This window comes from Syngnathus typhle, unplaced genomic scaffold (genome assembly GCF_033458585.1).
Source record: "Syngnathus typhle isolate RoL2023-S1 ecotype Sweden unplaced genomic scaffold, RoL_Styp_1.0 HiC_scaffold_113, whole genome shotgun sequence".
Lineage (NCBI taxonomy): Eukaryota > Metazoa > Chordata > Actinopteri > Syngnathiformes > Syngnathidae > Syngnathus > Syngnathus typhle.
Genome location: NW_026872019.1, coordinates 130,131 through 142,661, shown reverse-complemented (window position 1 = coordinate 142,661; position 12,531 = coordinate 130,131). Strand labels below are relative to the sequence as shown.

The 12,531-nt window shown below is 38.7% G+C and overlaps 2 protein-coding genes across 2 annotated transcripts; one reads left to right on the top strand and one right to left on the bottom strand.

The window, feature by feature from the left end:
• Positions 1-4,697: 4,697 nt before the first annotated feature.
• On the top strand, positions 4,698-7,574 carry LOC133148555 (small ribosomal subunit protein mS22-like). Its single transcript, XM_061271587.1, has 8 exons — positions 4,698-4,853; positions 5,124-5,278; positions 5,359-5,523; positions 5,870-6,013; positions 6,161-6,244; positions 6,318-6,463; positions 6,570-6,678; positions 7,354-7,574. The coding sequence occupies exons 1-8, from the start codon at positions 4,727-4,729 to the stop codon at positions 7,444-7,446; spliced, it is 1,023 nt and encodes a 340-aa protein (XP_061127571.1). The 5' UTR covers positions 4,698-4,726; the 3' UTR covers positions 7,447-7,574.
• Positions 7,575-8,407: 833 nt separating this feature from the next.
• On the bottom strand, positions 8,408-9,902 carry LOC133148557 (retinol-binding protein 2-like). Its single transcript, XM_061271588.1, has 4 exons — positions 9,785-9,902; positions 9,063-9,241; positions 8,817-8,918; positions 8,408-8,538 (listed from the first exon to the last, which is right to left on the bottom strand). Exons 1-4 carry the CDS (start codon positions 9,855-9,857, stop codon positions 8,485-8,487), a joined length of 408 nt encoding a protein of 135 aa, XP_061127572.1. The 5' UTR covers positions 9,858-9,902; the 3' UTR covers positions 8,408-8,484.
• Positions 9,903-12,531: the final 2,629 nt, after the last annotated feature.

The window sequence follows — 12,531 nt, the reverse complement described above, 5'->3', positions numbered from 1 at the left end:
CGTGTGCAACACATTACCCTTTTTTTCCCCATTAAGAATGACTAGAGAAGTTGACAGGGCAAGGAATTTGGGAAAGATGGAAAGATCAAAATGTAAAATTTACAAATAACACACTTGTTTTTATTTTTTAAAGGGCATTTGAGTGTAAACTCCAAGGGTGCTGCATTTGCAGATATCACAGCTCCGCACAAGCATAAAAACTGGCGTATCCTGATTTTTATGTCGACGCCAGCCTCGTTGCGCTTGCGTGAGAATTTGATAGACACGGACACTTAGCCAACGTTATGTATATTATCTTCCCTTGGAGATCAGCTTTCAGTTTCTAATAAATGTCTCAACCTATTGCAGGACAAAAGTAGATCAGTTTATCCTTCCGTCATGACAAGGACTGCATGAGAATCCTGCTATATTTAAAGAGACTGAGAGCAGGATCTTTGATTGGCATTAAATCAATTTGGCTATGTCAGTGCCCACAACGGCGCACAATGCCCTTTTTAAAATGTGCCATTCTCATCGCACAGGTTTGGTAAAATACCAAAACTTACTCCAGCTATCCCTTGCACATATTTTAGGCCACGCTTCACGCCAGACTCTCAATGGGCATGAAAATAGAGTGGTTAGCTTCACAGTTTTGGGTTTGAATCTCATCTCATGCCGTCCGTCTTGCGTGGAGTTTGCATGTTCTCCCTGTGCTGGGTGCTCCGGCTTCCTCTCATTTTTCCAAAACATCCATGTTAGGTTAATTGAAGACTAAATTGCCCATAGGTGTGAAAGTGAATGGTAGCTTGTTTGTCTGTGCTTTCTCATCCGAACTCAGCTTGGATACTTTACTTTTATGACGACAAGCCATGTAGAAAATTAATGGAGAGTTATGATGGGGGAAACATCAAAACATATGGAAGGTTGACCAGCATCCCTGTGACTGATTGTGTTAAATCATGGAGTTTTCAATTCATTCACTTTATTTGGAATAAAATACACTCACACATGCACACACAAACCTGACCTTCCGCTCACCTTAGTTCATCAAGTTGAAAATCAAACCAACGTAGCTACACACACAGATCCGAAAGACCTCTGCATCGTTGCATTTGTTAACTCACGACTGACTGAGTTCACAGGTTTGCATGCAACACGAGAGGCTGCCTACCAGCGCAAGGACCCCCCTCCCTCACTCTCACTTTGTTATTTTTATAATTTAAGATTGCATTGACCAAGGGATAAAGTGACAGGAGGAGCGTGGCACTGATAAGGCAGTTAATACTCTGCTTTCAAGAAGGTTAAAGGTCACCTTTGCTCCACCGGGGAAAGCATGGGTTGTTTTGAGAGACTATGATCATTTGGAGGGATAAAGAAGCTTTTATCTATCATAAAGTGTATATACTAATATCTCTATGAACACCCTTTTGGTAAAATCACGGTGGAGGGTATTTCAGAGCAGAAGTTTTGTCGTATTAGAGGAAATACAGGGAGATTAGTTGTCGGATGTGGTCAGGCAAGTGCTATTGCTTCAGCATTGCCTTTGTGTTCCATCTGCAGTCCAGATGAAAAAATAAATAAAAAAAGCTGTTTTCTAAATATGCTGCATCCCTTTATTTCGTCTTTGGTATTGATTAATGTGTGCACTCATCGGCCATAAACTGAATCATTGCAATAATAAAACTCTTGACACGTTTTTTGTTAAAAAAAAAAAAAAACAGACAGTGTGTATTATTTTGTGCTTTCTAGTGGGGAATTAATAGAATAGAATGTTCTAAATTTAAAGTACATGCATTTTGAAGCACGGTGCCACAGAGAGAACACATGTCGCAAGCCTTCTCAATGTTTTCAGCAGAGGTGCAAGCAAATGTCATTACATGTGACTTCTCGTCATTGCACATTTGTGATGGGGTGATTTGTCTCCTACGGGTAACAGAAAGATGGCGGCGAGACGTGGAAAATAATTAGAGGCCGACAATTATACTGTTATTTATGTTGATGTGTAAGAAGTTTAGAACCTATTCTTGTGTAGTATTACTGAGATTGATTGTGGGTTTTTAAAATGACTGAACACTGATAAATCAAAGCCGTTTACACACTGTACCTTTTATTTGAACTTTTATTTGGATTTTAAAGTTTATTAATGCTGTATTTATTAATAATTTAATGCTGTCTAGTTTGTGTTCTAGAGCTAGTCAGGAGTGATTTTCATATTTGTAAATATTTTCTAACCTGATTTTTTTTTTTTTTTTATCTGAGTCTGACAGGCTCCACAAGCATGTTTAAAGCGTTCTTGAAAATGTTCATACAGTGAGTGTTACACGTGTGCAGATGACTGCTTGTCACGTTTATTTTGTTCAAGTATTTAATACATTGAAATAACATCTAAAGACTCCTTCTTGCTGGCCTACAAATTACAAAGTATGGATGTTTATATTCACATTAATGCACAGCTTAAATGTTTTTGCACAACACACACACTTGACATGTCCACCTGCATTGCTTCACCACTTTTATACACTTGTTGATCATTTCCTGCTTGATAATTATGTCATGCTCTAGATATGTATGCAGTGTGATACTACAGTTCAAAACTTTGGGTTCCACTACATCCTGACAGAGAAAAAGACAGGCAGCAAGACTGGCTGAGAGAGACAGACAGATAGTCTGACTGACTGAGTTTAGGTCACATGGTTACTTGTCTTCCTCCGTCAGCAGTGTGACAGCTGCATACATCTGGCAGTATAGTCGGGGCCTCTTGCAGCTCAATCAACACATCATTCCACCGGTGTCTGTGCTTCTGGACATACTGCTGCTAACGATTCACCTCATTACCCACTTAAACCACACCTCCATCTGCCCCAACAATGTATAATTTGGTAGATTAGTGAACTGGTGAGGTAGAGATGTATACATTTCAAGGACAACCTAAATCCTTGACGATATTTGTTTAGCGTCTGAGTGGCAGAGTAACCTATATTTTTGTTACCATAAAAAACTGTATAAATAAATAAATAAATAAATTCCCGATACATTTGCAAGGAATAGAATAATGAAATAACTAATAAATCCTAGAAATAGAATTAATCTGGACTGCGTCAGACAAAACTTGGCAACCTTGAGCAAGGCACCATGCCAGTTCATCTCAGCTCAAGTGGTGCTGCACAATTTGCATTCCCCTTTCACTCTGATTTCTCCTTGCATGTCTGCATGTGTGCAGCGTTCAGCACAAATATAGAGCAGAGTCTGAGTTTAATTATTACAGTAATTTAGAGTAAATAAGTAGATACCATGACTGATGGTGTTGTGGTAGTACATTTGCTTAACTAGTCTCATTGTGAGTGTGAATGGTTGCCCGTCTTCATTGCATATGTGTCCGACATTTGAATATAGTGACCAGCACAAGATGTCATTCGAAGTCATGCTCAAGATTCCCATGACCTTAAACATGACGAGCGGCTGAATTACTGCAATTCTTCTTTACTTCTACTGATAATGGTGCTGTAGTGCTACTGTGAATGAAGAAAGTGGTGAGATTATATAGCATGTGTGAACACAGGAGATGAAAAGTCCTTTGGTGCATCATGTGAAATTCTCAAAGGCAGTGATTCCCAACCAAATTGTAATGTGTTCTGTTTGTAGATGATTTTAGATGTTGCACTTTTGGTTGGTGTAACATAATGAGTTGCCCTGCGTATGAAATGTGCTATAAAAATAATTGCTTAATTGTTTTTATCATTGTTGTTAATTTTTTAATTATTATTGGCTATGTTTGGTTATGGACAAACTCCTGCTCCAGCCCATTTATCAGTAATACAGTCAAAATTTGTGTGATTTGATTGTCAACATTTACACAAATCTATTTACAGTTTACACCCCTAAATATTGCTTGCAGCCGTAAATTTTCAGGTTAGGGTCAAAGTCAAAGTCAAAGTCAGCTTTATTGTCAATCTCTCCACGTCACAACACACAAAGAGACCGAAATTACGTTTTTCTCTATCCCAAATGTAGTAGTCTGAGTAGTGCATTGGCTTAATAAATGTTCTGACATATCAGCAAGGAACGAGTGTGACTATAAAGAGTAAAAATGTTTTTAAAACTCCAATCTAAGGTTATTATGCGCTCCCATGTTATTACACTGCCATCTTGTGGACAGACACAGACAGGAGTAGTGAAATTATTTAATCACCAAGGAAAAATGAATGTAACGTGCTTATTACACGAGGTGTCCCCATAAGAACAATAAGAACAAACAAGAATAAAGAAATAAAAAGAAACAAAGAGCATGGAAAATTACAGGAAAAAGTTTCATGTATAGTTAAGTTTATTTATAGTATGTTTTACGAAATCATTTCTGTATACTGTTTATTTCAATACTCTACACTACCGGTCTATATAGAACAGCCTGATGTTTCAATTTTTTTTAATTAAAATTCATGCACTTCAATTTCTGCCTGTATTCAGAAATAAAAGCATATAACAATTTGAGTTGCAAGGGGAATCATGGAATTAAGCTATACACCAAAATGTATTTTAAACCTTTGACTCATTAAAGTAGCCACTTATGGGGGCAGATCACACTCATGAAACTGAAAAATAAAGTACATTTAATACTGTACAAAAAGGGCAGTCTCCTTAATTGCATTGGGTTGTTTCAGAAGAACACAAGGTGGCAGTAATGCAACAGCAGCGACAGTGTGCGTCAGCGTGGCGTCAAAGAAGATGAAACCAACGAAGAAGAGGAAAAATGGCAGCGCTCGGTACAGCACGGTGCTTACGCCGAGGCTGCTCTTGGCTGCAAAGTGTTCAGAGAAATAAAAACTTGCTCGTAAAATGTAGCACCCGGACTTTTTGCATCGATACGCCAGACAGCGGTATGTATATTACACAGTCTGGATCATAACGTGCAATAGCGCAAACCATGTAATTGTAACGCTGACCTTGTCGTGTGTCAAAAATACAAGACATCCACATTTGGATTCGTTCTACAAACAATTATGTTTATATTTTACCATCCACAGCTTCTGCATTATTTTCTGTTGCTCAAGAATGCGCTGCCAGCTAGATATTACAATGGAACATTTTTACAGCGTTAATATTTGGTTGCTAGACCTTGATTATGATTGCATATTTCTCTTCCATAGTGCAAAACAATGCAAAGCCCCAGTTCACAGATCCAGTTGTGCAGGACATCCTGACCAGGATAACGGGCCTGAACCTGCAAAAGGTGTTCCGATCAGTTAAACAGGAACTGAACCCGCCAACGTATAAACTCATGACCGATGAACAGTTGGAGCAGGTAGGTGCCTTGAGTCACACTATCCTTTTCTTGCAGTCTCACACACGACTTGTTACTCAGTAGCCACTGTATGCTTTCAGGCGGTGAAGTTGGCCACAGAGAAAGCGAAAAAGATGCTGCAAATGCCACCTGTGTTACCTGAGAGGAAGCCCATCAGTGACATACTGTCTGTCGACAAGATTCTGGATGGCATGGATACAGTCAAATATGTCTTCACAGATATCACCTACAACATTCCAAACAGGGTTAGTACCTTTAACTTCATTAGATAAACAAAAAAATAAAAAGAAACGTTCTGGATAGACATTACCGCGGCATCCAGTGCAGAACTTTACTGAAAGCCAGTAAATACAGTATCAGAACTGTCTCTCAGAATGATGTTCAGTAAGCAGTTTCATTTAAAGTGCAGCAACTATTTGTATCTCCTTTCCTGTTGTTAAATATAAACATGCATTGTCAGCATATTACTGTGAATCTATTTCAGAACTGTACAAAAATGATCATGTTCCACATCACCTGTATATTGTAATAATTGTTTATTTGCACCTTGTCTTGATGCATAGTTCATTTGTGTGTTTGTTTTGCCCTCAGGAAAGGTTCATTGTTGTGAGGGAGACCGACGGCACATTACGAAAAGCCACCTGGGAGGAAAGAGACCGACTCATTCAGGTCTACTTTCCAAGAGATGGGCGCAAAATCACTACGCCGTTGCTCTTCACTGAGGAAAACCTAAAGGTAAAAAAATAGCCCATCAAAGCTGCTTTTTTCTTTCAAATGCTGCTGTGACTGCCACGACTATTAAACAACCAATGACAATTAAAACTCACAAGTAGTCCCTTCTTTTTATTCCCTCTTTTGCTTGCATATTTTCTTTTCTATTAGATGGTGTTCTCTCAGGACCGGCACGAGGATGCGTTGGACCTGTGTCTGGTCCAGTTTGAACCCGACTCATCACAGTACATCAAGGTAAGCTGAGTGCCTCGCCATAGCAACCAAACTGCGATTGGTGGACTGCAAACCTGAGATCTATTTGGGTCAGGTGCACGCCGCTACCTATGAAGATCTGGACAAACATGGGAAATATGAGCTTCTTCGTTCTACCCGGCACTTTGGCGGTATGGCCTGGTACCTGGTCAACGCTCGCAGGATTGATGGCCTCATTGTGGACATGCTGAAGAAGGAATTGTGAGTTTAATAGATGACTTTTCTTCTATTGCATGTTGATCTTCTACAGATTTATTTTGGTGTTTACGGTGTTTGGTTCAGGCAGAATTGTTTTTGTGTGATTCAGACTGCAGGACGCAGTAAGCCTCGTGTCTCTCTTCCACCTGGTCCATCCTCACAGCGAGTCGGCACTGGAAGCTTCCAGACTTGAGGCTGCAGACACTGACCTTGTCAAGGTGAGAACACTTGCCATCATGAGCTTTTAAGATTAGGTTGATATCTCCTACCCCGACTGAGGCAATACTTTTTAACATTTCTATTTCTCATAGCCTTTTTTGTTTTGTTTTTATTGTCACGTGAACATTTAGCGACAAGTACTGCGACTTGTTAGTATGCATTTCAGCAAGCACCAGTGTCATCAGTTTCAAATTATTTCAATGACGAATGTGGGTTTCCAACAATTTTGACTGCACTGTGTCTACAGACAAACAAATATCTTTTAAGATGCTTTTGTTGTACTCCAAAAACAAAACAATGCCTGATTTTCGTTGTTTAATTGTTGGTTTTAGTTGGGGCCTGATCAATTAATTGTACCCATTAAATCGGACGACTACAGCTCTTTTCAACATTGGCTCACATTTGACTCACCTGCTGAAGGGTGTCCTTACATTATTTGCCCACTAGGTAGCGCTGTGACTTCATTTACCCCTCAAGTCTTCCTATCAGTGACAAATACAGCCATAAATCATGTCTGACAACGCTTTTTTTTTTTTTAACCTTACATTGCAAAGGTCTTAAAGTTGTTCCACCTGTACAATAACCTCCCTCCAATTTGTAGCAACACGTAAAAACAATTTTGTGTTTGTGTTTGCATGACAGTAATAAACAAATCTATATTGCTGTCTCAACAGATCTATGCCAAAAAGGAATCCCAGAGGTCTGGCTACATTGACTTGGCCTTGCAGGCATATGAACAGTCGCCGTCAAACAGCGCTGCTGTCTAATTGACCCATTTCTCATTTGGAATTCTGCAATTTTTGGAAACAAATACATGCAGGTTGTGCTTAGCGTTTGTGTCCTAACCACATTGTGTACATAACTGAACAAACTCAATAAAACAAATGTCTTTGTACCTCTGGGTAAGTGGAATATCTTCAGGTCTGCCAAAAGTGAAAGACAACTGGCAATCTTATTACATAACACAAACATAAACACAAAAAATATGCCAGTGATGGTTGCCTGTATAATTATTAATGCACAGGACTTCAGGATGATGTCCATCCTCCCATCTTGACAAAGACGGTAGTTCTAACTGAAGCAAAATAATCTCCCCTCTAAAGCATGACGCTATCACAAAATTTGCAAAATTCTGAAACCTAGACTGAATCTTTGGGTCATAATCCTGAGGTATATTTGGCAAAACTGATCAAACAGTAAGGCCACATCCTCAGCCAACCCAACATTTGTTTTCATTTTTTTATGTCACAAAACCCTGGCAATTGATCAGAAGTCTGTTGACGTTTTATCTTCACTTTAAATACATGACTGCATTTAGCTTTTTTTTTTTTTGCTTGCAAATATACAGACACTCGTCCTCAAAAAGCCCAAAGTCAGTCATTATTATCAGTTCGCCGTAGTTTGAACGCAAATAAACATTGAACATTTGGACCTTGCACCTTAAGTCAATGACGTAACAATTGAGCCAAATCACTTGACACGTTTCACTATTAAACCCACATTTGAATTACTATGTGAATGCTATATCCACCCCAAGATCCTCCCAAATGTTGTAGGCCCCGAGCTACATTAAAATAAATAATACCATAACAGTGTAAATATGAGAGCCACAATACATCTAAATAATGCACATTTGTGTGTGTAGTTTGTTTTCGCTCTTGTATAAATAATGAATGAGATCCAAACAAAGTCTTGTGTTTTGGTAATAAAGGCTCGGAGGAAAAAAAGTTCACTGTGTTATCAGTTTATTACTTTAAATGTTATAAATAGATTGTATCGTGCAATTTCGGAGACTTAAGCACATCTTACTGGGCCTTCTTAAAAACTTGGAGGCAGACTTTGTCCAGTACGTGGATCTCCTAAAAGAGAGGACAAACACACACCTTTAGACCAACACTGACAAGAAATCTTGTCTCTTACATCACCTGTCAGATCTTTTATCTCGAATCTTCTGATAATACAGGATAGTTTTATTATTATTGCCTCAAACTGTGTTCGGAAAGATTCCATCAAGTTAATATGTTTGAAGTTTCTTGCTGTCACTTTCTTGTTTCTCAGGGTAATTAGGTTGGTCGAAATAACATATTTGTATTGTTTTCCTTTGAATTTCTAGATGATGACATTTCTCCTTTCGTACCAGATGTAGCAGATCTCCCTCGATCCAGTGTTTCCAACCACGGTTTTCCTTTTCCCCCTTCTGAACACACACCAGTTTGTCCCCATCCCAGGTGACCAGAGTCTGTGATGTGGCATCCAGGACAAAAATAAGCATCCATTATTGTAAACCGCTGTTATCAAGATATCAACAGTGAGTACATGTTCACAAGTTACTTTACAAAAGCAGAATTGGGGCAACATTTAAAACTCAACCAATCGTCCTTACCATGACTTTTCGGTTGTCAAGACCCTTTGTCTGCTCTTCGAACTCCACCCCTACAGTAAAGTTAACCTCATAGTTTCTGAAGGTGCTCAACGTGTTTGTTTCAAACTTGTCTCCGTTCTGAACTATGATTTTTGTCTGGTGCAGCTTGGAAGCAATTGTTCTGGTGGCAAAGTCGATGTCTGCATACAAGAATGAAGGAAAATTGCATGTCGGTAGTGAACACACTGTGATTCCTATTTGCATACTCTGAAAACATAATCAAAATGTTAAAATGTCTTTTGTTAAACTATTTACCAATGCAAAGGAGTTTGAGCTCATTTCTTTGAGAATGATATTTGTTAGAGTTGTAAAGCCATGAACTTAACCATGTGAAAAATTGGACACGTCATCAGAATTGATGATTAGAAAAAGAACCGTGGGGTAAGAAATAACATTAACCTTTTCTCGTTTAATAAGCGGGCAAGCATGCAAATTAATATTTGTGTGTGTCTGTCCCGTTAATAAAAAGGCACGCTTTGGAGGAGTCATATCCCACCATGGAGCCCCCAAGAACCACGTGAGTACCCCACGGTCCTGTTCTAAAAATCATTTGAAAAGATAAAATCTTTATATTACATTTTCCCATATGTATCTGTCTTTATTATTATGTTTTAGTTCATTGCATCTTCTTTACCATTCACTGCATTGAGGAAATAAGATGATATATTTGTACGGCAACTTACCAAGGGCTTTCATGACATCATCAAAGTTTTTACTGCTCACCATCTCCCACTTTCCATTGTAATCTGCAGGCATGTTGAATGTGTGCGTGTGTCGAAGTAGTGGTTACTTCTCGAGTTGGTTGGCACGCCGAGAAAGAATTATGCGGTCCAAATCTTTTTGTAGACACTGTTTGTGTGTGCGCGTGCATGTGTGTGGGTGTGTTTGTCAAAGGACAGGGTCCGCCTGATAATTGCCTTGAGCCAGTACATATAGGCACTTTGAGATATCTGAAAGGTCAGGTGCTCCATGAACATTCTACTTCACGACAAAACTGCATGTACATCACTGCCCATCTTGGTAAATGCATGTGTGTGTGTACGTGTATACTTGCATGGACATGCTGGTGAACATTCTAATTCCTACTCCATCCCAATGACCTGGCAGCAAAATTTAACTCGATTGTATTGACTTTCAAGTGTCGCATGTAATGCAATATGGTTTTACTTTGATTGGCACCTTATAGAAATTAGAGCAGGGTATCTGGTTGACAAAATGCCATGATGTAGACGTGCGGATGTCATGCCCGCAGAAACAAGTGGAAATGATCTCCTTTACAAAATGTTATGTTAATGTATTTTTACAGACAAAAATATTAAAATATTGCTGTAGATTTTTTTTTTTTCGTGATAGCAGATTGATTTTTGACCTGGCTCATGTAATGTGTTGTCAGATATGATAAGATAAGTGATGACGACACAGTGATAACTGTCAGAAAATAAAAATGACCTCATTTCCCATTGGGACTGACAAAGGTCATTGGACACAATATGTGAAGGAAGACACAAAATGTCATTGCTGCTCAGGTTTGCTTTTTTTTTTTCTTTCCATCTGTCTTTCTATCCCAGTCCTCTTTCTATTAGTTTTGGCAGCAGGAGACAATTACTAGTAAAGTATTCTCACTAAAAGGATGAAAACGTACAGTCAATTTGTTAGCTAGATGCAAGGACAAAGTTGAACACTACAGACCCTATCAATGAAAAATTTGATTAATTGTGTCTTTTTATTCTTTGTAAGTAGAGTACAGATTCACTATTTAATTTAAATTACCCGTCATTTTTTTCTTTTAAGAATAACATTCTATTTATGTAATGCACAATTAATCTCCTTGTCTGTGGATAAGGCTTATTGCCTTACTTTTTTTCGTGGTATTTCAGTTTGATGCTTTAATACATAGCTACATTAATAATGACTATTACTAGATGAATCCATTCATATTAATTTGTTTCTACTTACATTACATGAGTTTTCGCTGTGTCCCTCAACTCTTTCCCACATTCCAAAAAACACCAACTGGCTGGCGACCAGTCCAGAGAACAGAGTAGACACTGCTTCCCACCCAAAGTTTGCTGGGAAAGGCTCCAGCTCACCCACACTCCTAATGAGGACAAGCAGTATAGGAAATGGTTGGATGGATGAGTCACTTTGGCATCATAATGGCACAACCCGTCTGTTGTTCATCCTCCGTGATCCAGGTGAGCAGATGGACAAATAAATGTAAATTAAGCTGCTCGGCGCTTTCCCCCCTTTATTACCTGTCTGACATTGCAGGAGGGGACGTGATTAATAATATAACAAATAAGAGCAAATAAAAGGTAGCAAATAAATGTTGGCCTGCCACATGTTGAGTGATGGTGAAATTGGTGGAACTATATTGTCATTATTTTTGTCTTGTAAAATGTTTTGACTTAAATAAATTTAAAAAATAGTTACAATTAGAAGTTATTATTTTCCGCATGTCCGAATCTTTTTGTAGACACTATTTGTGTGTATAATTATTATAATTAAGTTATAAGTTAAGTTTGTAAGGTTCACTTGACCTCCTCAGGTTCACACGCATAAATGTTTTTTATGTTTTGACCACACGGGGGCAATGTTGCTACACAAGAGACAAGTCTGCAAGCATTTGTGCATATGGATAGTCCTAAATTCAGACTGAAACAGCACCACATGTTATCCTGTGATCAATGTTCAGATGACACAAAACCATCTGCTAACCAAGGACCAGCAAGACCGAAATCTGTTCACTGTGGTGTGTAGTGTGAATAGGTTGAGTGAAGCTGCTTTCTTATGATAACTTCTCCTGTGAGGTGAAAACACATTTTTGATTTACAAATGAGATCCCGGATGCATAAATGAATAATCATCTAATGTTTTCAAACACATACCAGACTGTAAATGTAACCGATTGGTACAAATTTCCACATGCATGCAAGGATCTATGCTTATATGATTGCACCGGGGCATCCTAAATTTGTGCAACTGCAATTTGGGAGTGTTTTTAATAATGAAGCAGTTTCATATTAAATTCTGCCAAACAGACTCCTAATGGCACATCCTGCACTTCATAACCTTGCAAAGCGCGTGCACGCACACTCACATGCTTGTTTTCTATATTGCAGTCCCCTGAGTGTTGATCTTTTTAGCCCCCGATCTCAATGTAATCATTCAGCAGAGATGCAACGTTGCAGACCTTTAATGTCTTATACGATTGGATAAAATTGACTTCATTAACGTGGAGCTGAGTGCTACATGTTTGCATCCCCTATCAGCTCCACCACTGGCCTTGTCATCTCTTCTATGTCATTCTTGTTTCAAAGCATCAAAAGGTTTTATGAATCAGTGTCCTCCGAGAAGACAAATGACTGAGAGGTCTGCTCTTTGTTATGAAGGTATACTTGTGTATTCTCAGCAGTGACGCAATAGCTAT